This window comes from Rhea pennata, chromosome 11 (assembly GCF_028389875.1).
Source record: "Rhea pennata isolate bPtePen1 chromosome 11, bPtePen1.pri, whole genome shotgun sequence".
NCBI lineage: Eukaryota > Metazoa > Chordata > Aves > Rheiformes > Rheidae > Rhea > Rhea pennata.
Window position 1 is genome coordinate 17,892,949 of NC_084673.1, and position 25,734 is coordinate 17,918,682.

General features: G+C 39.5%; 1 protein-coding gene across 1 annotated transcript in view; it reads right to left on the reverse strand.

Annotated features, from left to right (window-relative positions):
- The window catches only part of TENM1 (teneurin transmembrane protein 1), a 311,517-nt gene that overhangs the window by 214,723 nt on the left and 71,060 nt on the right, over positions 1-25,734 (reverse strand). The window contains exon 2 of the mRNA XM_062584304.1: positions 23,246-23,524. Coding sequence (XP_062440288.1) covers positions 23,246-23,462 — 217 coding nt within the window. The 5' untranslated portion in view covers positions 23,463-23,524. The remainder of the gene's footprint in view (positions 1-23,245; positions 23,525-25,734) is intronic.

The following is a 25,734-nucleotide window of genomic DNA, read 5'->3' on the forward strand; positions in this document are numbered from 1 at the left end:
CATAATAAGATTGGGAGATGGGGAAGAAAGGGGAGGGAGAAATGTAAATCAAGTAGGGAAAGTGAAGTTCACATTCATTTTTGAAACAATACATATGCACCCTCCTAAATGAGAAATTTTGAGGGCTATTGAGCACTCTGCAAAATTCAGAGTGTTCAACAGCCCTTAAAATTTCTCATTTCTCACCTGAGCACCATGGTTTACTGGCTCTACACCGGACTTGAGGATTAAATGCACAGAGATCTTAAGCTACTCCATAAAGTCATTTTGTGTAACACAACCTGAGAGATAAGCTTTTGATTTTTTTTTTTCTATTTACATTTCATTTAGTCCAAGTCTTTTTTTTTTTTTTTTAAGCTTGTTTTCCTGTTGTGAGTGTGCTGCATCTTTCCTGGGACAATATAATTTAAAGACATTAAACTTCAGTAAACATTCATTTGAAAATCATTGAGAAACAGACCAAAATTCAATTAATTTGCAAAAGCAAATTACACTGGCTATTAATTTGCTCTGCAAGTCTTCTGTTTATCACCAGCTACCCAATTATCACAATCCAAAACAGATTTAAAGTTGCATTTATTTTAATAAAACAGAAAATTAATTTGATATACCAATTACACATAGGTAAATACATATAAAATATGTCATTTATGCTTTTACACTTTCACATCAAATGCATACTAGTGCATATGCTTTCTTTTACCCCATTTCAACTTCTCCTTATGTTTCCTTACCTGTGTAGTTTATTTTCCTGTATTATTCTGCAGTTACCACCAGAGGTGCTGGAAAATAGTAATCTAATATCGAATAAAGAGAGATTAAAATGGGAGTCAGAGTCTGCAATAACACTGAGGAGTCTCATGAAATTTGCAGATTAGGCACCTAAGGGATTAGGAAAGAAGTCTGCACTTTCAGGGAGCTCTTTCTTAGAAATTTATGAGAAGGAAAGCAACTTTACTCCTCGGGGCCTTCCCTAGAGGAATCAAAAAATGAGTTTGTACCCTAGGCCTCACGGCAAACACGTTTCTGTTCTCCAATCCAATTCTCCAAACTTAAGAAAGAGGACAGGAGCAGAGCTGCACCAATTCTGCAACACCTGCCTAGAGTGCTCAGATAGCTTATTTTTAAACTCCTGCTAAAATCAAAAGAATAAGGAAATGTACTCTCCAATTCTGCACGGACACAGAGCACCTTGTTCTTCCTCCAGAACTGTAACGTTCTTTCTGTAGATCATCAGAAATCTACAATGTTAAAGATGTTATTTAAGAGTCACTAGCAAGATGCCAGAGGTAAGGCTTCTGGAGATACAACGCAGATGCAGCAGGTCTCACTTTTAATTTAGGAAGAAACTCTGTCATTATCAGACTGGCTTAGCAGACTGGGGATTTAATTCTTCAAATTCAAATACATCTTAAGTATTGCTGGCTAAGGCTTTTCCCATTGCTCAAGTGTGGCTTTATGATGTAAAATACTTCCACTCGCATAGATTCTGTTAAAGAGAAATTTCTACTGTAGGCACTCATAAGTGGATCTCCTTTAATGAATTTTAGAATTATAAAACCATAGAAAACACTAGGAGGTAGCATTTAACCTAAATTTCTCATAAAAGATATCTACTTAATGTCAAATAATGAGTACACTAGCTCTGTTAAGGGAAAGAAGAGAAAGATCTGATTATCACAGATGAGAATGAACATCACTACCATCCGAGAAGAAAAATGAAGTTCTTAAAATGCTATAGTTGAAGTAGAGTTTGGATAAACTTGCTTTACAATACAGTCAATACCGATTTCATTTTCCACCAGCAAATATGTATTAGGAAATGGAAGATTTTCATGATTCCCCTCCCCCCCCCCCCCCAAAAAACCCTCTATAATAAAGACAAAACATTCCAATTTTCTTTCAAGAATGTTAAGGGTCTTTGGTTCTGAAACCATTTCTCAGCCAGAAGCTTTGCATTTCTGGATGTGTGGGCAAGTCATGCTTTCAAGGAAGCTATAAATAAAGGCTTTTTTCCCCTTTTCATTAACTTTTCAAAATTAATATCAGCCACAGTCTTAGTTCGTGGACTTCATGAATTTTATATATAAATAAGAAAAAAAGAGATGACCTTCATGAAAGAGAGCTGTACAGCTAATCTATAGATCAAACCATCTAGAGTAGACTTTTAACTGACTTTTTGTTCTGAAAGCATTTCAAGGTACTGATAGCTTTAGTCCACTGCGTTTGCAGCTCTAACGGGCAAAGTTAAGGTTGTAGTTCTACTTTGCCTGCAAGTCTGTATCTCATTTAAGAGATTAACTGCGTTTCCCTTTTTTAATTTTTATTTTATTTTTTAAACAGACTAAGTTGTACACCAACATTCTTTAAGAGAATTTACCCTCAGGCTGTTGCTATATCCCTTCCACTCGAATTCATCTCAGAGATGCTCTTCTGGATGTAATCTCTGCACGTACTCAAAACTAAAGCAGAATCACTTTCACTCAAGCATCAATTTTAGGTTTCATAACAGTTATCATTTTCCGTTAGAATTTAGGATAAAAATACGAAATTGATTACTGTCAGTGGTTTTGATTACAGTTTATAAGATAAAGAAAATATACACTTCACGTTTCTAAAAATATTAAGACCGCTTCCTCTTTTAAGATCCCAGTGGAACCACTGACGTAACTAGGAAGCCTTTTTTTGAGTGAAAGGTGTGCAAATTAGGTATCTTTGTATTTCCATCAACTTAGTGTCAGAAGACAACATATTGGAAAAAACCCGTGAGATTTCACTTACACTGCTGTAAATCCAGAAATAATCTCTGTAGCGCCCGAGGGCCAGATACAGAAGCCAGCGTTCAGGCCTCGGGCCAGCACGACGCTCTCAGGTAAGCGTCTGCAGGCACGCATCTTCACGACGGTGGAAATGGTTTTAGAAAGCTAGCGCGAACAGGAACGCTCCAGAAGCGGTCTCCTTTCACAGCGCGACACCCCCGAGATCCGAGAAGCCCAACTCCCCGTGCGGACAGACCCGAGGAGCCTTGCCGCGGTCGCTGCGCTGCCGCCGCCGCCGCGGGGCAGCTCCCGGAGGAGCCGCCTCTCGCCCGACACCCCGTCGGCTTCGGTAGCGTCAGCCGGGCGCCTGGCTGTCAGCTCGGGGGCCTGAGCCCGCGGCGGCCGCGGCTGAGGAGCCCTGCCTTCGGCCGCGGCTCCCCCGCGGCAGCCTCGCCACAGCAGAGCAGCCTCCGAGGCCGAGCGCGAGACGTTTGTTCTGCTGAGCCTTTGCGTGGTTCTGTCTGCACCTTCGGGCCCGTCTACGCAGCCCGTATGTGACCGGCCGGTCTCCTGTGCATTTTACTTTTTGCAATTACTCTGTTGCAGTAGCGAGTCACAGGAACAAGTAACTAAGTGAGGTTTTATTGCCCTCTCAAACCCCAGCAAGCAGCTGGTACTCCTGGGCAGCTCTGCAGAAAAGCAGGGCGCTGCCTCTTCCACGTCCTGCTACCTCCAAGCGCGTAGTTGGGCCTGAGTGAAAAGAAAGGCAAAGCAGAGAGAAGAGACTCTGTCCAAGCAATCGCCCCCTGTCCAAACCAACAACTCCCCGACAAGATTAGCATACGTATCCTCTCCTTTTCGGTTGTGAATCAGCTAGAAATCCAGAGCAGAAAATGTGCCATCAGGAATCAAAAGAGAAAAAGCTGCAAGCGAGAGACAAAAGGCGGCAGCAGCATCAAGAGCGAACCTCGGCAGACGCGGCCGGCTCTGCAGAGCGAACTCTCCGCTGCAGATTTTGACGAGCCAGGAAACAGAACGAACCGGATTTGAAAGTTATCCCTTTCTGATTACTCAAGTGAAAGTCTGACGAATCTCCGTGCCACCAGGTCTGCTGGGCGAAGGCGGCAGACTCACACCGCCTGCCGGCCTCTTCGGACCACGAACACCGCCGACCCGGCGCGTACGGCTCGTTCCTCTCCCAGGCACCCACTGCTAAGAGGGACGTCGAATGAAGACAGGATTGAAAATCCACTGTCTTGGTGTGATATCTGACATCTACAGAATAACATACTTCATTTTGTACTTCTTTCTCTCCATAATATAAGGACATATATGGATATATGTGTGTGTATATACATTTATACATACACCCACACGCATGAAATATTACATATGCACAAATACAGATACAGAATGACATAAATACAAACGAATCATAAAATAACTCTACGCTGTAAGGGCCTTTGGTGGTCATATTCTCATGGCTTTTAATGAAGAATATTAGAGTCCATCTACTGAACAAAGACTGCTACCACCAAATGCAGAGCACTAAGAAGCATTTTAATATCAGGTGACGCTTTCAAAAGAGACAGCATTATGCCCCTAAGAATAAAGCTTCATATCCAACTTTGTTTTCATGACTTTGAAAATCCCATCCACACTGATTAAGGTCTCACTATTAAAAATGAAATGCTAAAATATCCCATTTGCCCTGCATATTCACTAATTTCTTTTTAGTGTGTATTGCCTTCCCACTAAAAATCAACTCAGACTACAGAGATAGCTCCTACTTGAGTTTAGGACAGCTAAAAGGCTGACTTTGTCCTTATCTGGATTAGAGGTGCATATATTTTTATTTTCTTCTTTTTTTTCCAGATCTCTCCCTCTCTCTCGGTATTTCAAAAATTTACATGTAGCAGACATGATGTTAATATACGAACATTTACGATGCGTGCAGCACTTGATTGATTTTAGATTAAACCACTCAAGTAACACCCAGACCAATAACGTACTCTTCTAATTCATCTTGGATTGTGTGTGTTGCACGTGTACAAGTGTGCACAGTGCGCACACATCCTTTTGTGCTTCCATTCACTTCCAATTACTTCCAGTTACCAATCTGACATCAACAAGAACACATGAAAGAACTTGGCGCATCTGCTACATTTAACTGGCCAATCGAAGATACAGATTGTCAGTCAGATAACCCCTCTTTCCCCAAAACACTCTTGAGGAAATAATCACGACCATCTGACCAAGAAATGAGAGATTAAATTGCCTTCAAAAACTTCTGGCCACTTCTATCCCCTTCCTCAAGTGCTCAGTTTACCAAAGGGATTTCAATAACAGCAGCTCAAACTTAAAGGTCAGCCATATTGCAGCTGAAGTAATACTAAAGTAATTTAACAGAAATCTATGTTTTCACATTTCTTATTTTTAATATATATAGTCACAGTAACTATTTTACAGCCATTTATACTCATTTCCATCCAGCATCTTTATTAGATTTTCTAGTATTTCCAGATATTATTTCTCCTAACTACATTACATTAGTAAGTTACTTGAATTATAAAGACTGTCATATTCTGCCTCAGTAGCTACAAAATGGGGACATATTTTTGCTCTGATACCATCAAGATGCATCTAAGTAACCCAGCTGAAGATGATGAGGTCATTCCAGATGTGTCCTTCCCCAAACCACACTGTGATAATCTTACACAAACACCACATAGTATCATTCCTGTTCAAGTTAAATAAACAGTTCTCAAAAAATATTTCAAATGCACAACAGAAAAGACAAAAATGTGAGTCATTTAAGTCAGTATAATAAACCGAGAATCCTATGCTTATTATATATTACTAACAAAACTGAGAGTTGTTAAGGTGAGAAACTGAGCACAGAAAGAAACAATGACTATACTTCAAGGACATTTTCAAAATTAATCTGTTAGCATTCCTTTTTACATTGTTAATCTACTTAAGCAGGTAGTACAAGATGGCCTGTATTTTAGGAGGGATATATATGTTTGGAATGCCAAGTGCTGTTTTCATGTCCTTTTTCATCTCGCTATTTGATGTGGAGCTCCAAAAAGGGAACAAGTGCCGCAGTTCCTGATCTGTGCCAAAGGGAATTAAGTATGAGATGAATTCCAAAGCACACCAAATCAAAGTCCTCCGTACATTCCCACAAAGTTTGAACTAGTGCTTTGAGTCTGCATGATCCATCAACAGAATTTATCAAAACTTTGGGAACAAAAGAACAAAGCCACTACACTGAGCTAATTCTAGTATTCTAATGGGGGTAGGAGGACTTGGCTACGTTTTTTGGAGCTCCTGACATTTTCAGCTACCTTGCACTTTCTTAATGTGAGTTCTAGTTGTTTCTAAATACTATATGGTTTATTTAGGTGTATAATACTCATTTTAGTAGCTATTCTAGGCACTGACTTGGAAAACTCTAGCCTGTGGTTAAACTAAACAGCATCTTATTATCTTTATTTTTCAGTCAGACACAGCCATATAGCAAATAACAACTCACTGCCTGGTAACTGTGACTGCTCTTCTTTGAAAACGAGAAGGCAGGCGCCAGCTTCTTCTAATGCAAACACAATACAGACCCATCCTCAAATCAATGGAGTCAACCGTAATGCTAATATGTATGAAGAAGTTTAGAAGGCTGATTACGTAACATCAGATATCTAGAAATTGGTAACTACGCAATGGACTCTGTTAGAGAAATCCTCAAAGAGGAAATCAGCAAGTGAAATTACTAGTTGGGATCTTAAAGGACTGAAAAATGGAGGCAGAACGAACCACTGTATTAGCATTTCACACAGAAAAAAACCTCTCACGTTTCCCTATGTCTGTCGTTGAGCGATTTTCTGGTGGGATAGCAAACGCGCAGCCCTGGCTTTCCATCACTGCGGCATCCCTCGCACTCCGCTCCCGCGACCCCAGCTCAGCCGCGCACCACGGCTGCCCGGGAACTCGCCGTAACTCTTTGCTCTGCAAAGAAGCTGCTTGATCAATGATGCTTGGGAGAGCCAAGTTATGAGCCTCCACAGCAGCTGAGAGTACTCCAACCCACCGAAAATAAATTAAACCAAAGGGGCAAGACATCTCACTAACAGATGAGCCTACGGCAGCCCTGTATACTCTTCCATGCCCTGAAGGAAAGCCGGCCATGGGCAGGTAAGCAGAGCTCAAGTTTGGTACTGCTACAAACGTTTTGTGCCTCCTTATTAAAAAATTCACACAGTTGGAGGTGAACTAATTGAGGTGGTGGAGACAGTAACACAGAAGGCATTTAAAATGTAATTAAACCACGATCAGAAAGGGGACACATAAGGGAGAGAACACTCAAAATGGAGGCTCCAGGGAAATACCAGCATCGAGCAAAAACGAGAGCAACTGCGTATTAAATCACATTCACATGTTCATATATACTGCTAAAAGAATCTGTGCAGTTATCAACTCAAATACTAAGGCCATTGCTAATCAAGAGGAGAAAGCACAAGTTTGTTTTAGACTGGGGACCTGAGAGCAGGAGCCACCGCCACGGGCGACTGCTGCCGAGCAGGAGCAATCCCTGTCTTAATTCCTAGGGTATTATTCCATAAAACATGCTTTGCTGCTTTGGAGGGACTGCAGCAACAACTATTTCATATACTGAAACACGCAGTTCACGCATATGTGCTACTATTTATATTAAAGCAGGGTAAAAGAGTAAAAAACAGGTAAATATAAATTTTACATTGTTAACCTAATGGATGTAGCAAATATTCCCAGAGAAAAGTTCTGCAATCTAGTGTGACCTAAAGTAATAGTCTACAGAATGCAGTTCCTAATCTCCCCCCACCAATGGTAACTGTTTTACAGCAAGAAATACAAACTTCTATCTAGCTATGAAATTAGTTATTTTCAGGTCAACAAAAAGAATGTTTACAGATCCTTTTGCCCAAAGCCTTTTTTCCAATAGAGAGTTTTATGCCTTAAATAGATCTTAAAGCCCTTTTCTATTGTTTTTTTCCTGTTAAATTTGTTTTGTGCAAGCATGCTGAGCTCAGAGTCCTCATGCGAAACAGTTCCCCTATACAAGTCACCTGTGGATTCTGTCTTCACATTATGTGCTACTCAGTATTATCTCATTTCTCTGCCAGCTGCTTCACCAGCTCCTGAGCTGCACCATCTCACACTGTGCCCAATATTAGACACAGTGGTGGCAGCGCAAATCGGAAATAAAGAGCACAGCTGGTCAGGGTGACTGGCAAAAGGATGCAAGCAGCAAATCTAGAAGTGGCTCTGAATCAGAAAAAACACGTTTATAGGAACTTAAACCACTTTACTGTTCTAAGAGCAAGACTCGCACCGACTTTGCTCTCCTCAGAGGGTGCTTAGCGCCAGCAGCCAGCACCCGCCGGACTGAGTGCTGAACCAGGAGGAGGCATCTCCAAATGCTGGAGCTTCCTGAGGAGGAGGAAAGCAGGAGGAAAGGCTTGGACGCGGAGGGCCCGATACCGAGAAAGACAAACAGAGAATCACAGTACTGTAATCAAGAGAGTGAATACAGTATAGCGAACCCTTTTCACTAGGCTGATAAGAAGTATTTTCCCAGAAGGTCTTTTCAACAAGGACCACACTCAGAAAGCAGCGTACATCCCTCGCCCCATCCCCTTTCCCCCATCTCTCTGGTTTATTCCTGTTCAGGACGGACAATGCATGAACAACAGGGAAGGAACGGATGGGCGCCGTGACAATAACCGGAGCACTGAACGAGAGGCGACCTTTGGGTGAGCTGCTACGGAAAAATCTGAGACGCTGGCCAGCAAATTTCACAAGTCAATGTTTTCCCTTTTAATACAGCTGTCTGCCAGCTCAGACTAGTTTGCTGAACTCCTAACAGGTTTAGAGGATGACTTTTAAGAAATAGCAACACAAATAATGTAAAATTTTGTCAAGAACGTTGCCAAACACACCAAGCAAGTAAATACATCAGTTATAGAAAATCTTGTATTGAACCCTACCAATTTGAGATACTATGATTGATCTTCTCTAACTGCTTCTATTCCTATTGCAGCTACATTTTATTTAGGGTTTTTATTCTTCTTAATAGTAATATTTGCACAGAAAAAAAGACAACTGCCTTTATGTTCCTTTTTTGCTTCATCAGTAGGACTTATTAGGCATTTCAAATACTTTATGCCTATAAGTCATCTAAGGAGATCATAAAACTAAATTGAAATCCATGTATTTGCTAGCAACATTATTCCACTCAGTTGACAGTCCAGAGAAATCTATTACAATAGTTGATTTAAGGAATGATTTTTTTTTTTTTTTTTTTTAATCTCTGCAACTCCTGAGAAAAACCTGAAAATACTGAAATGTAATGCCTGGACACTCAATTGATCAAAGTATATATTCTCAAATAGAGCACAAAGTTGCAGGAAACAACCTTGCTTATTTTCATTATGCTGTTACCTCAAGTTCAGGTATGGGATTTAAGTCAGCACCCAACGAATGAGCAGCAGATGCCTCTTCTTTCCCTTTCCTAAAACCTCAAGTATTGAATGAAGAGAAGGAAGGATTTCCTAACACCTGTCACGGTCATTTCATGCAAAATGTACACCTCAGATGACGGAAGATTATTAAAGCACAAAGCTTCATGGTTTATTCGTGTGGAGTTGTTGAGGAATAATCATAATCATCTGTCAGATGAACGCTCAGGTGAATACCAGGCCAAATACTTCACTGGAGAGTGGGAATAATGTGATGGAGAAGTCAGCCAAAGCCAGCCTGGTTTACTTTGTACTGAGGGCTAGCAGTGCAGCTGCATGACATATACACGAGCGCCAGGAATTCACGAACTGGAGAAACAGCCTGCAATAAGCAGCCCTATTCCCCATGTTAGTCACTGAATACAAGGCTGAGAACTGTCTAAACACACTTTTATAGCCCTGAAGGCGTGCTCAGCCCTACAGCAGCAAACATAGGGCTGCTACTGATTTTAGAAGTAGTAAATAACATTAAGGTACCCAACAACACATCTTCCTTTTCTCTGTAACTCCAAAATTTTCTCCTATCACAGATCTCCTTCTTTATTTGGAGTAATAAAAATTTTCAGAGGCAGTAATTTGAAAAGGTACATGCTGTCTGCTGACTTCTTTGCTAGTGGTACAACCCTCTGACTAGCTCATTTCACTACCTGGCACTTGACTCAAAAGAACGATGACCAAAGTGGAACTTTAGCAGAAGAGTTTAACTGTGTTTATGGATTTTTTTTTTTTTTTTTTTTTAAATAGATGTCATCACATTGCAGAAGTCTAGGAAAAAAAAGAGAAACGTGTAAGTGTGTAAGAAGTTCTCAATTGTTTAAAAAAATGATTATTGGATTATCTTGAAGGAAACTTTCCTTTCATGACCAGAAACGAGATGTTACATGAGGTAACAGAGCCTTCAGGAAACAGAGTGGAGCCCAACAGGATAACGAAAGAGAAAGGAAACACTTCCTATATCTACTGGTTTCAAAAAAGCATTAAATGAATCTACACTGACTCTAAATTGCAAGCCAGCAGTATTTAAGTGAATAACAATCAATAGATGTATATGACGGAGAAGGCTGCCGTTATAAATAGCATACACAATGTATCCCCACCTGCGCGACAGCTCCGGAGTCCCATGCAAGGCACGTGCAATCCGGCCAGCTGACCGGAGCCATCACTCACTTTCTGTATCTGTGCCATCTCTGGGAAGCGGGCCACATTTTAATAATGGATAGTACTATTAAAAAATAAAAGGAAAAAGTGCAGGGAGGAGCCAAGAGATATTTTAAACATGTGGATCACAGAGATCTTAAAAAATCTGATCCAGCAGCTAAAATATAAAAATGGACAAATAATTCATTAGGACTTTTTTTTTTTTTTTTTTTGACTGAAGGTAGATGTTTCTATACACAGAGTAAAAGCAAATTATCAGGATCACTCTTCCTCAACACCTAAACTCTGCAGATCAAGAGTGGACAATCCATTGTGAACATCTAGTAATCACTACTACTATTTTTCAGCTTATACTAATGTCAAATCTGTAGGTACAATTCTCACTGATACTAGGGAAGAACTGTATCCCTAGAACCAACAGCTAAAGTTAATTCTTTTAGAATCTATGTACAAAGCAACGCAGACACATAAACCCTATGAATAAGCCCTTTCCAAAAGCATTAATTATATATTTCTGATAAAGGACTACTCTATGTATGCACTGACACAAGCCACCTTTTTAACAACTAAAAAGTTACAAATTACATAAACACATGATTATTTTCTGATTAACAGTAATGTGACTACAGAAATCAAAGGGCTGATTGCGCACAGATTTAGCATAAGAGACAAAAAATGAGATTCATGTTTTTCATATGATTAGCCATAAAGCAGAATACACAAAGTTAAGTCTCAACCCAAGGAGCAAAGCATAACACAAACGCACATCTAATAGTTTCTTTAAAGACTAAAAATCTGTAAAAACTGATGTGTTATTGGCGTTATATGGTAAAATGAACCCTTGGGAAATGAGAGAGAGAGGAAAAAAAAAGAGAGATCAACAGAAGAACCTAAAAAATACCCAATTAAAATCCCCACAGTTTAAATGCTGAGAAAGCGATGAAGAAAACCATAAGGCAGAAATTCAGCCACCTCCTTGGCGTAATAGAGGACCGAGTAAGACGCCCAAGCCCGTTTGCTCGGAGTTAGTTTTACCTCCGGCCGTGGCGCAAGGCCGGTGCTCAGGGCAGAGGCGACAAGGACGCTTCGCCACGCGCGCAGGGTGACCGGGGCTGCGACACTGAACCCCCGTGCAGCGCTCGGTAAGGCTGCACACCCAGACAAGCCAGGAGGTTTACCACCCTCTTGCTCATTTTACTCTTCTAAACAGAACCTGCTACATACTAGTGAGCACAGCACTGACTCCGAAGGTGGATGCATAGGAAGGCATATACTTAAAGGAACAAAGATGCGCTTTGAGTGACGGTGGGTGGAGGAGCGCTGCCAATGCAGACAGCTGCGTTATGTTCATTATTATATTTATAACAGATAACTTCCTTTTTTTTTTTTTTTTTTTTTACCCTTTCTACTGAAATTCAAGATTTTTTTCACACCATGCCTTTCTCTTTGTGAATTTTTTTATTGAGATTTCCTTCCATAGAGCCACAGAGAAATAAATTTTGTAATTCAACCCCAAGCACATGGTGAGAAAAGTACAGTGATAGGAAATTTCTGATGCATTTTCCAAGCAGCACAGTGGAATGCATTTGGGAAGAACTATTAGATATTTCCAATGTTTATCTGTGTCTGTTCAAATAGGCAGCAACAGACTCCAACTGTAGACTCAGGGAATACCAACATCATTCCAATGTTTGCATGCACATACACACACTCCTCCAACTTTTGCATTTCCTTAAAAATACAGCATCTCCAACACATACAAAGAAATCTCTGAAAAAAAGTCTGGATATTCTTCTGGAGTATATAGGGTATAAAACTGCACCTTAAACTAATGCAAGTAAAACTTGTACTGTACTGTGTCAATATTGCACACACACACACACACCCCTCTATTTATACGCACATTTGCAGTAACGAATTTGGAAATTCCCACAAAAGTAACAGTGGGAAAATATTGTAGAGAAATTTTAAAATCAATTCCTGCCAACTGAACTAAATAGCTGTATTTATATAGAACACTACATGATCTGTTTATTCAACTAAAAATAATTAACGTTCTCTTTAATTTCATTACGAAGGATTAAGGGTATGTATCAAAAGGACACGACAGAAAACCACATAATCAGTGCCCTGATTTGATTTTCATTAAAAATTACAAAATTACAATGTCTTCAGTATAATAGCGTAAGAAATTACAGAACATTTTCTCCATGCCAACAGACGGTGAAATAAAGAAGTCAAGTTGGCAAACTATTAATTTCACGCAAGTGTTTGAAAGGGATGAAAAGGTTTGACATTAAAAAAAAATATTTCAAAGTTCACTCAGGATTTCAAATTTTCATTACTAAGAAAATTGTATGCCTGTTTCACAGGCCACAAAAAGGCATCTGAAGAAGAAAACTACATCTTTTCTGTAGTATTATATTAACTATATTCTCACTTATCACGAATGCTTACTTTTATTATTTACTCACGTCTTGAACAGTGTTGAAGCAAAGCATGCAAGTCCCTCTGCCAAATGCCTGAAGTATAAAATCTTATAATTAATCACTGAAAGCAGAAACAAACTTCCCTCTTCTAGAATGAGAAAAACTAGCTACCAATAAATTGAACGCATTAGAAAATTAACATACCAGTAACCTTCAAGTACATTTAAAAAAAAATTTATACATAACAAAAATCTACTCCTAGGATATATTGTTTTAGATTATGATGGACCATGATTATTACATATTATTATGATTATCAAGTACTAATTGGTGAGAAAGCATTTAACAAATTGGATGAATGAAAACCTCTCCATTCATTGGGAAAACAGAAATTCAAATAAATTTAAAAATTATATCCAAGTACAGAGTAGCCTCAGTAAGTTTAGCTACTATTAACTCTATTAAAGTTTTGCAGAACAGCTCCTGTATCTGCAATGGGTATTTCCCAATACTTGAGACAGTTACACAATTTTTTTTATCTTTCGGTAACATCCTAACAAACAGCAAATGCTACCTATTTTTGTAAGCACAAGGGCTGATTCATTCCTTCTACAGGCCACCTCCCTCCGCTGCTTTTGTTCAAGGGGCAGCTGCACGGTTTTTACACTTGTGTACTTTCTGCTGTTTAGAAATGCCATCTACAGAAGAGTAGCGCCTCTAGGTTTTAGTAGCTCTTAAGAACCTCTAGGATTTTAAAGTTAATCCATCATTCTTTATAATTCCATTTCTATTTTTGGTGCTGAGGTCCCACTCCCCCCTCTGCAGATGCCCATTCTGCCTCTAAGGACAGAGCCCGAGTGACCGCCCCTGCTGGGGAGCGGGACAGTCCAGAGGCCACCTCTGAAGCTTGGCCCCTTGCGTCAGGCAGTCAAGGCACCACTGAACCTAGCCCGTCAGCCCCGCCGTTTTCAGTTATCGGTTAGGAGAAAAGCTCTGCCAGGCTGGCACTTCCGACGCTCCGCTTCTGCGCGCAGTACTGCGGAGAGTCCGCTGCCAGTGTCTTTCCAAGAAGACTCAAAACTTCGGTAGCAGTTATTAATTCCAGTCCATTAATATTGAATAAAGTATAGTTAATATTTCCAAAAGTTTACATAGCTTGACTTGCGTTTCATTCGTCACCATGCTAAGATTATGATTTGAATTTGCCAACTTCATAAGCGCCTGGTGATTTTCACACAAACTGGTTATATTTTGAGAGGCAACTTTTCTAGACTCCGACCAACGGCTGAGGTTACAGCAGGAACCGACCATACCAACCTTACTCACTACTCGTTCCTTTACTGCATAACTGAGGCTCGGAGAAAAAAAACAAACAAACAAAAAAAAAACCACACACACAATCTGCTGGTGCTGAACGTTACCTTATTCCTTTCCTGCTGCTTTTCCCATGTGAGCTAAGGATACTGCATCTACTTGCAAAGCCTTCCTAAACGAGTGACAGTCAGTGGGAATCAGATTTCTGAGCAGCTTCCAATAAAACTGAAACTTTGAAAAGAGGACCTTCGATTTTAAATCATACATTCAATTTACTTCACATAAACACCTGTAAAACAAAGTTCAGAAGTATTTGAGTCTAATTCTCAAAGGATATACTAATTCAAGTCCATAAATGACTTAAGATAGATCCACCCTGCTGCTTCACCACATTACCAGCAATGTGATCTGCTCTCCAAGAGTTACGCCTTGGCAGTTCTTTGCTTCAGGAGGCACAAAACTTTGACAGATACATAATTGAGAAACACAGGGAGAATGGTATTTTGTTTCAGCATCTGCTCTATAAAGGAAGACAAGCAAACCAGATTTTATTTCTCGTTCCAGAAAATAAGACAGCTCTTGCTTCAAAAAGCATGACATAAAAGCCGCAACAAGAGTGTGGCTTGTAAGGCAGATGCGGAGTGATTTACTTGTCCCCATGGTTCACAATACTTCCTCAGTTATTCTGCCTTCACGTTCGTTGACGTCTCTGCTTTAACTCATGGAAGGTCATCTTGGACACTTCAAAGTCGTATGGGAAGATGCTCCATTAATTTAGCAGAAGCATTTCATAGATTCTGCTATCATTTGCACACGCTAACAAATACAATCCCAGGGAAGAATGCACACTACGCTAAGGCAACCCAAAAGCTTAAGACACCACTGGAGAGAAGCATTTGCATTGGGTGCTTGCTGTACGGATTGCTATACCTTGGCGTTTCTGAGTATGATTGGGTTCCTCTCTCCTGATTTTTATTTCTATGACTTTTGGCATTTTACACAACAGAAAATTGGTGATTCTGAGAAAATAGAAGTTTGGATCATCTTTTATATATGTACACTGCAAAATGGATTGTTAAGTTTTTTTAAAAAAAACATTTGAGAGTTTTTTTTTCCCTCGTAGATGAGATTTGTTAACAGGGGATTAGAAATCCACTGTGACCCTTCTCTAAATTTTCCTTTTTTTTTTTTTGATAATTTTCCCCATCACTCTTTCCCCCTCTCATCTATTCATTTTTTTAATCAAAGGAATTACTTACAAGAATGAAACTATTTTTGATAAATACATGGCATTTTTCACTGAGATGACATTATAAGGTTGGAAACAGCATTTTGGGATGGGGACAGCAGGTTGCAAGGTTTTATAACACATCTGTCATCCAGTAAGGGAGAGCACGCCTCAGTCTAGTGGGAAAAGAGACTTTGTACACACTGTTTGCATATATATATTGATTTGACAAGAGTGGAGAAGAAAGTTATTCCTATCAAGAGATTGTAAAACGAAGCCACAGAAGATAGTTTCCTCACCCCAGCTCTTCCAAGGAGAGAAATTTCCAATCACTGGCAAATCAAGCAAGAACATTTATAGGAAGCCTGAATCTTTCAGGCATCTCTTCCTCTCCTCGGAGTTCGCAGATACTCCCCGCTTCGAGGAGAAGGCTTCGGTCCAGGATGCCACAGGGAACTCCCCATCACACTGGTTTTCTCTCCGAGACAGTAACATCATTGTAATTAGTGCACAGCCAGCCAACACAGCACAACAGACCATAGCTCTGCAAGGGAATAGGAGGTGGCAATGCACTAAAGCTTTAAAAGCGTGAGTTCTCCTCCTCTGCCCCAAGTGCAATTTTCTTGGACCATACGAAGTTCAAATGCTAAGACCAGATGGTGCAACATACAGCAGCCTGGGACTGTGTTTATTAGCTATCGCTTTCTCTATTAGCATACACAGAAATCTGTAGGGCCTTTAAATCACCTTTTACTGAAAGATGAGTCCCTGTCATGAGGACAGTAAAAGGTATAGATTAAATATCCACAACACTGACATCTCTTCTCTGCTGTGTTTCAAGTTCCTGCTCCAAAGTATGTAGGTACAAAACTTACTTAAACTAGGTTCTCAGAGGATTTTCTAAAATTAGCAAAAATAATTTTGAAGACAAATAGCAAGGAAAACTGCAGTCTAAAGGTTAAATGTTTGGCGTATACAAACAAGGGAGAACAGATTCTTATAACAAAGGCCCTCAGCATTTTTGGAAAAAAGCTTTATCTAATAAAAACATATTACCAGAAATCTTTTCTATCTTTATTTTCTTCCTTAAAGCCATGGAGTTTCAAGGTAAGTGCTTACAAAATGATCGGTTTCTCCTGTAACCAACCTTTTTCCACCTTTTTCCTCTGGAACTTGGGAACAGTTCATCCCCTGATGCAGAGTACCATCACCTTCCACAGCACCTCAACATTTCATCCTAAACAAACTACACAGCTTGAAGGTTAAAAAACAATCCTCACCCTTTATTAAACCCACAATTACCATCATAAAGAAAACTATGAGATTGAGAAAAGTATACAACTGCCCATTACAAGAGTTTAAACCCACCATATTTCTAAAAATTTTCAAGACAGTGGATCTTTCAGGGGCATCTTTTAATTTTTGTTTCACATTTTTCTTTGCCCTTTTCAAAACTAATTCATCCCCTCCCATAGCAAACACAGAAAATGCACTTTACCATGTCCCATTTACACGTCAATATAAAACTACTACAATATTCTGAGGAAGTCTTTATCTCAGGAATAATACTGGCCAGGGCTCCAAAATACACAAGTAGCAGCTAAGAACTATATTGAATTACTCTACCCTCGTCTCATTAATCAAGAGCATAGCACTGATACATGAACACCACCTTTTTAATGTCCTAGTGAGTGTTTGGGGATGCACCCTAGTAAAACATTTTCTCTGTATTAACTGCTCTTTAAGGGTGTTTAAGAGCGCAGAAGGTCTAAATTCAATGAAGACAGACTCAGCTTTCCAGGTTTCAATAAAGTTATGCCAATACACGCAAGCTGTAAATACAACCATCAAAGTTAAGTAATAAAGTCTTCCAAATCTCTATTAAAGTGATGAAAAACCACAGGCTTTCTGTTGGCATCAATTTTCTCCAGGAGAGCTGATGAGATCGTGAACTTGGAGTATACTGGAATATTATTCTAGTGCTTTATATAAAATAGAAACAGCTGATAAAAACTGTCTTTTTTACTTTCATATGTCACTTAAAAATACAGCAACTGAAACAAGGAGCACTTGCTACACACAGCCCAAGTTCTGCTCTCCATGGTCCTGCACAAAGCAGATCCACAGGCCGCGGTGGAGCAACATCATGCTTAAACCAGAGAAGGCCACAGCCATTCCAAGTAAAATGCTTTTGCTGCTGCACAGATGACAAAAAAACACCATGACATTTTCCTGACAGGACAATTTCCTACTAGTATTTGTCAGCACGCCTTGTATTTATGTCTCTGATGTTAAATAAAACTGTTTTTGACTGGTCACATGAAGTTAGAGTTGTTCGTGTTTCAATCTCCCTTCCTGGGGAGCTTAAATTTGCCGAAGTTAACAGCATAACAAAACAGACTGCCAGTTCCTGTGCTCTACACATTTTTTTTTTTTCCTAGAAAAGAGAAACTAAGTTTTCCAGCATGACAATGTTTCTATTGCCCTATGCCAGAACCAGAGCTAGAAAGTAGCAGAGGCGCAGCAACGAGAACCTGACGGCAAAAGCGGTGAGTTAGGAGTCCGGGACGAAAGCGAACAGGTCTCCAGCTGCGGGGCCGCAGCAGCCGGGCCTCCTCCCGGAGCCCGCGCAGATCCCGCGCGTTTAGCCGCTCCTGTTTGCCTGGGGCGCTCGGAGACAATTCTGATCCCTTCTCTACATCAGGCCTGTGGTGACACCAATCTTTAGCTGTTGTCCTACAAATTAGATGTCTCCTCACTTCTCAGACCAAAAGCAGAGAACATCCATTTTACGTGAAGTATTCTAAACGGTTTCCTACAACTACTAGTAACACTAGGCTTTTTTTTACACACATTTACTAGAAGGTATTTGCTATTGGATCTTCCTGCTAGGACTAACTCCAGTTTGCCTTGCCCATAATGCAGTTCAATACATTCAGCTTGCCAGGAAATACATGTTTGTCTAACCAGAAATTTACTGCCGTATGCTCATACTGCTAACGATCAATAAACTTTATGACAATGGTGACTCAATCCCAGATGCTTATCTGATCAGGAATTCACTCCTCTAAACTAGCCTTTTCTAGAATTAGCCTAGAAGGAATAAAGCTTCTTTGTATTGCCACTGTTGGTAGAATTCAATTCCCTTCATGCTTCTTTTTGGTGGAAACAGAGGAAACTGCAGAAGCAGACACAAGCGCTAATGCTGTAAGCATGCCACGAAGAAACTAGAAGTGCAATTTATGTACAGCATCCCTTCTGAGAAATTTTTCTCCCAGCCCGATGCATCAATGATTTTCCCAGAAAAACAAAGTATCGGATGAGTTCTGTCAATCCTACAGAACACTCTGTTTAACAATTCTTCAAGAACTGATTTACTATATGTTAGCCATGTGAACCCTGTTAGGCTGGATCTGCCAGGAACCACATAGTTGGGGTCTGCCAGGAATTCACTTTGCAAGCTCTCCTTGCGAGGCCGCTGCACTGCAGGTTACGCGCCCTCCGACAGACAGCACTTTGGACATTCCAGTGATGAACAAACTCGCCCTTTCAAGATTTATATATTATGTAATTAGTATTTCATCTTCAGTAATGAATAACACTTTGCCATGAGATTTCGATGTCTGCTCGCACTGACTTGTTAGGTCAGTGAAAGAGCTCAGCCTGGAATTCTGTCTGCCTTACGTGTTAAACCTAGATCTGTCAAATAAGGGCAAGTTCCTGAGGTAAGAAACTCCAAAGATATCATTTATCTCACACTGGAAACTCCATGAGGGAAATCAGTACTAGATCTCAGGAACAACGTCTAGAAATCATAGCTCAAATATTAGACTCAATAGATTAATTCTGTATTTATTGCTGATTTTTTTCTTTCATATTCCTACAAGACTTCTGAAAAATGACACAGAAACCAAATCTCCTGGAAGAAGGTTTGAGATACAATCTCATGAACTGCAAGGAATACAAAAATATTGAAGAAGTTTTCTTCATTCTGTATTCTGTGTATTGTTTTCAACCTATAAACTCAAGAAGTTTACAATTTGCAAGATCATAAGGCTTTTGAAACAAAACTTTGATACAGAAGGTATTTGTCAAAAAATAACTGCAGCATTAAATACTGCAGGATATGCTAGTGAACACTGACAATATTTACTTTGAGTTTGTGCCATATAAATTTAGAGATCTTGTTTATACAGATTGTCTATATATGCAAACACATAAATACCCATACATAATGAATTTACATAATCTCAGATTTCAGTGAAGGTCTTTCATGGAAATTAATCCTCAATATTGTTGGACAAAATTAAATAGGAACTGCTAATAACAAAAAACTTCATAAGGGCAAAGTGATTTGGTATCAGTTTTTTGAGCAACACACCACATTTTACTCTGAAGCTATTTAAAGGACAGGTGAGACTGACCGATCTAGTTTATATAAATTACCATGTTTAATAGCAGAATACCGTCTCCTTATGCACATCAGTCTCCATAAACATTTGAACTGATGATTCCTTTTACAAAACTAGATCAGTGCAAACGTATAACATTACCCCTTGTTCCGGGTATAAGCTTCTCTTTACTTTGTATTGTGAAATGATTTTGCTCTCACTCTTCACAAAACTCATATGATTTCTCTCTCATCTTTCATCATTACCACTTTATTCATGACTGGTGTGATGCCTGTTTGCTCATCCTTCTCACACCTTTCATGCATGAAGGTCAAACTGAATGTTGAATTTTACCCTAACTTTGCAATTAATTCAGCATATTTTACAGATTGAGCATTATTTCACTCCTAACTAGTGGCTGGCTGAAGAGCGACATTGTGTTACTACTCGGGGTGCCACTGTGGATGTCCCTTTACCTTTGTGCCTTAGCATTTGCATACAGAAAGAGAAGACAGCTCCATATTTAATATTCAGAAATTTCTTACACATGCAATCACCTGGAATAGCATTCTCCTTGCAGAAAAATTCCCACCTAAAAGGGATGCTGCAGAGGGTTTTGTTTTGTTTAAATTGGAAAAACATGCCAAACATGAGAAAAGTTTTCCTGAAGCAATGTTGATGAGGAATTTTAGAGAAGTATTAAAACGTGTATTTAAAACACAAATGCTATATCCAATTCCGTGGATTCATTCCAGATTCACAATCCAAAATTGAACCTATTGTTTTTGTTATTCTTTGAGCAATATCAAGAATCACCAAGAACTCTACAATTCCTAGGACCTGTATCACTAAAGCTGGCTATCCCTTCAGAAACAACACAGCAGAACTGTAATCAAAGCAAAGAAGTTGATAGACTAAATTTTACACTCAGCTTTAAAACCTGTTTTGCTGTTTGAAGTTTCAGCTCAACCATTTTTATATTTCAAATCTCTATGATGCCTGCTAGGCCAAACGTTTGGATTAAATTTGTGGCAGAGCAAATCTATATGATTTAAACTACTAAAAAGATGCTGGGATGAATTCCTGGGAAATCAAATAGATACGTTTAGCAGTGCAATTACTAACTCAATTATACCAACCTGAATTTGTCACAAAAGAAAACGATGATTTTTAGTATGACAAGTGAGGTTCAACTTCATCCTCACAATCCAAAATACAAGTATGTTTTAAATGTATTTATACTCAACAGTAAAACAAGCAGTGTATATTAAGCAATAAAATCTGTAAAGGTAAGCAAGTATTCAAGTGCTGCCCTGCATACAGACAGACTTTAACACAGGAATAAGTGCTTTTCTACAAACACGAACATCGAGCCTCATACTGTAGTTCAAAGGAGTACAAAAATACATTACTTTCAAGAAGAAAAATGTAAATGCTCATAAAAGAACTGCAAATTCATAGGGTATGTTCCAGATATTAATTTTGCTGGAAAAAAATTGATACGTATATTTCCAATAAAACAAACTTACAACATGAGTACAAAATACTTATTGGTCTGTGCAAGCATAAATTTGATTCCTAACAGGTCAGCCCTGAATGAATAGGAAAAATTAGTGCCCAACAACTTTTTGCAGAAATGCACACTAATTTGACTACTTCTGCAAAGTTATTAGTAAGATTGTTTTCAAAGGGTACTGTTCTGGAAGAACAGATTCAACATATGATGTACAGGCTGCTTTTTTATGCCTACTGTATACTGATTGCAGCCATTATAGATGTATCCAAGCTAGCTGGGCTAAAGCTAGCTTGGGTACTGATTGTAGTTCAGCTTTGCAAACCAGGAGCTCTTCGTGGGCTTAGTCAATGGTGAGGTTATGCTCTCATAGCCATAGCTATCAGTAATGAGGTAGATAGTTTAAGTAGATCTACAAGTACATCGACACCATCTCCAGCCACTGCAGTGTAGATTGTCTTAGTTAACCAAACCCTCGTAACTTATGCAAGATCAAGTCACATGTCTTCGTACAGAATAATTTGCAGAAATTTGTATTTATGACTTTTTTTTAATATTGCAGTTCTGTAATTGTACTGAGGGAACATCTGTATTGGGGGAAGTCTCTGGTATATCTGGTAGGGATAATTTCTCCAATGAATTATAGCTACTTTCAGACAACACCAGTACTACAAAGGTAATTGATTCAAAATTTCTGCAATAACAACAAAACCTACAGTGATCCAAACAGCTCTTTAGCTAAATAGCACTGCTATTCTAATTCCTGCATTAATTTACATACCACAGAGGAGGCGATTTTCCACCCTCAAGATGACAGTTTTCATCTTCTTGTCCAAAAGGAAATTTGTTTTAGTATGCAAAATAGGGTCAGGTGGTGGTGACAGAAGGGTTTTTTGGTTGGCTAATTGGTTGGGTTCCCCCCCTCCCCGCCCCAGACAAGTACCAATCTTTTAAACTCAGAAATATTGGCCACACTGTAATGGACCCATTTAACCACTTCTTTGAAGAGCAGTGAGCCACTGCCCACGATGTCTTGGTATTTTTACCTTTGTAAAGGGGACAGGACTTTCTTGTGCTGACAGGCACTGTGATTCCTAAAAACGTTCTACTTACTCCATCATACTGTCACAAATTGTGACAGAGCTAAAGGCAGTACATGAACATCTTTTGTATAGACAAGTGGGTTAAACCCAGCGAGTGAGTTCCCATAAGTAGTAGTCTATCAGGGAATGCTGTGGTAAATCCTGCTCATTTCCTTCCTCATTTCTTTAAGCCCCTTTTAGTTTTTAGCCTTTACCTCTCTCCAAACAGTAGCTTTTCCTAACCCTGGCTCAAATACCATAAGCTCTCAAATATTTGTCCTAGACTTTGGACTGTATCATGCAGAAGCCTGAAAGCGGAATTAACTGTTTACTTTTTTTCTTATAAGACATTATTTATCCTTCAGTTTTCAAATGAGTTGGCTATTTGTAGGATTAGATAGATCCTTTGTTAAGAGGACTATTGCATTTTATTTCATTCATAAGCTCTATAGGCACATGCAAATATATTATACCACCTCAAGCTGATTTTGTACCTAAATCCACATAACATATATAAAAGTAATAAAATAATTAACCTGTCAAGGTTAGTGAAGAGACTAGCCACTACTAAAGAGGTATTTATCCATAGCTGTCATGCAATGGTCTCCAAAACAGTGGTCACTACATCTTGCTAGAAAAGCAATCTTTCATCTGAAAAAACAAAACAAAACACTCCCCTACTCTTCCAATTTTACAGTTGGTAAAAGTGAGTAGAAGTAGGTTGTTGCAACAAACCCTTGAAAGCAGAACGTTTGCCTTTTTAGTAAGTAACCAGAAAGCAATAAATCATAATTAGTGAATAAAATCAAGAGTTTACCTTGAGTAGATTGGTCAATGGGTTTCCTTTTTCTGCTATGACTGTTATAATTAAGTCTCAGCTCTTGACTATACTCATTCAGAGTTTCTCTTGAGTCGTAAGACTGCCGTTGCTTTCTCCCATCTTCGCTTTCCTCTGAAGAACTTGTGTAAGTTAGATCCACTTCATGTTTAACTTTAGACAGTGGCTGGTAGGGTTTGCAGTCCATCTGCTCCATCTCTGATTAAACAGGCTTAGAGTCATGAAAACAAGCAATTCGAATTCCTTAAGGAAACAGTCCTGGGAAAAAAAAAAAAAAAAAAAGTCCACTTCAGCTATGCATAATTATTTAGCTCACAAAGGCCCCGTTTTATTTTCACTCAATATATACCAATTAAATTGAATTTCTATCACTGCTGTTCAGGAAAGAATCTGGACATGTTTTATTGGTTTAGGTTTTTAAATACTATTAAAATAACATTAACTTGAAAAGAAAAGCCTAACTCAATCCTAAGCACTATCCTACTAGGCCTAATAACGGTACTTTAGACACAGAATATGCTACCAAAACATCAGTTTGTTATTAAAGCACTGAGTGAGCACTTGTTATGTCTCTAAAGAAGTCTCCCTTAAACGACAACACCATTTTGTATCTTTTTGAACATGAGTTCTAGGAGCCAGAAAGCTCATGCTAACAGGAAGCACACAACAGGCTCCAGAGGTCCCCAGCCTTCGCCCACAACAGCAGCACCTCTTTGTTAGAAAAAAAATATATATATATATATACACACACACACACATATATATATATATGTATGTATATTAGTGTTTTCTTTTTTTTAATATTAACAGATGCTGTTAACTTAGGAAAACAAACGTAGTAACAACAGCGGCTCCATCATCGCCAGAGGACCGCAGCCACGGATGCTGCAGGAGATCCCGCTCAATCAGAAGCCGCTGCCCACAGCAGCTGGATGACTCCAGCAGCAGCAGCAGCGAGGAGCCTGCTCACCGCAGGGTTGGGCCCCGGGTCCCTCCCTGTCTCCGATATGCCCTTCAAACCTGGCACCTTCTCACCTCTGAGGAGACCTTCCCAGTAGCCAAAAACCAATCACAGGAAACATGAAAACCAACCCACAAAAGGCAAATAGAAAAAATACAGCAAGCCCTTGGCTGCTGGTCAGTGCACGAAGCGGTTTAATCCCACCGAAATTGTCTCAAGTTTTGAAAAGCCAGCTGATGTGAAATACCCCTTCGGAAGCAAAGAAAGCAGCACCTGGTGCTGATGCTGGAGCGTAAGCAAAAGACAGGTTCCTCCTGGTCCCAAAGTGGGCCTGACAGCACCCACGTCAGTAAGAAAACTCTCCAGAGCGAGGAGGAGAGCGAAGGGGCGCGACGCTGCTGCCGCCCGCCGCAGGGACTCCGCGCCAGGAGCCCCAGCGCCTCCGGACAGAACCCGCCTTACCGCCTAGGCATTCAGATGCTTCTGCAGACAAGCTACCAGTAACAGAAACTATTTCCTTTACAAGGAGTATTTGCTTAATTTACTGCTATTTGCCAATGTTTCCTCAAAAAGCTCAGTACTAACTACGAGTCATTTTAATGCTCTGGTCTGCGGCAGAGCAGACTCACAAGCGTGGGGTCGGTTTACCTGATGACCCCGCAGAGATGCACATGGACGACAAAAAAACCTTCCTCTGTAACTCGTCTGACAGCAAATGGAGACGATGCTACAGAAACTGGGGGAAAATGAGGAAAACTTGAGGGCCTTTGATAAGAAGATGCAGACAAGACCTGAATTTTGCCCTGAAGGAAATGAGTGCATGGAGCCTCACGTGCATGCAACATTAAAATGTTGCAAGCACCTACAAAAGCAAAAAAAAAACCCAACCCAAACCAAAAGTGACAAATGTTGCCCACTACTGGAGTTTCACAACATGCTCGTGTAAAAAGATGGTAATACTGCTCCCCAAAATATGCACTTCTGTGCTCACCTCTTGTATTCAAAACAGAATTGGAGACATAAACTCAGTAAGATAGTACTGCACCTTGAGTCTACAAAAATATTCTCCTAAAAGATAACCTTGTTATTCATCTATTTAGCAGGCATTTGACAAAAGATGACCTCTACTTGTTTTCTTTTTTAAATAGAGAATAAAAATAATTAGGGTGGCATACAGATCTGTGAAACTGAGGATGTAGAAAACCAACTGCTTAAAATCATAAAAATCTTTCTTTAGCACCAAGCTTTAATAATGGAAGTTTTCACTTTCTGTAAGAATTCTTTGTAGCAAAAATTATACATAATGTTGTGAACTTAGATGGTATCAGAAAACAAAAAGGGTGAATTACCTAATTTATATGAGGTTTATTATACAGTGAAAGATAAAGAAATGTATAACTTACATCTGCTATTTTCTCATGTGCAAGGATATGTTATTATTTTGTAACTAAATTCATATAGAAGCTCTATGAAGCATCCCCTTAGAAATTGTAATTCCTTCTTCTTA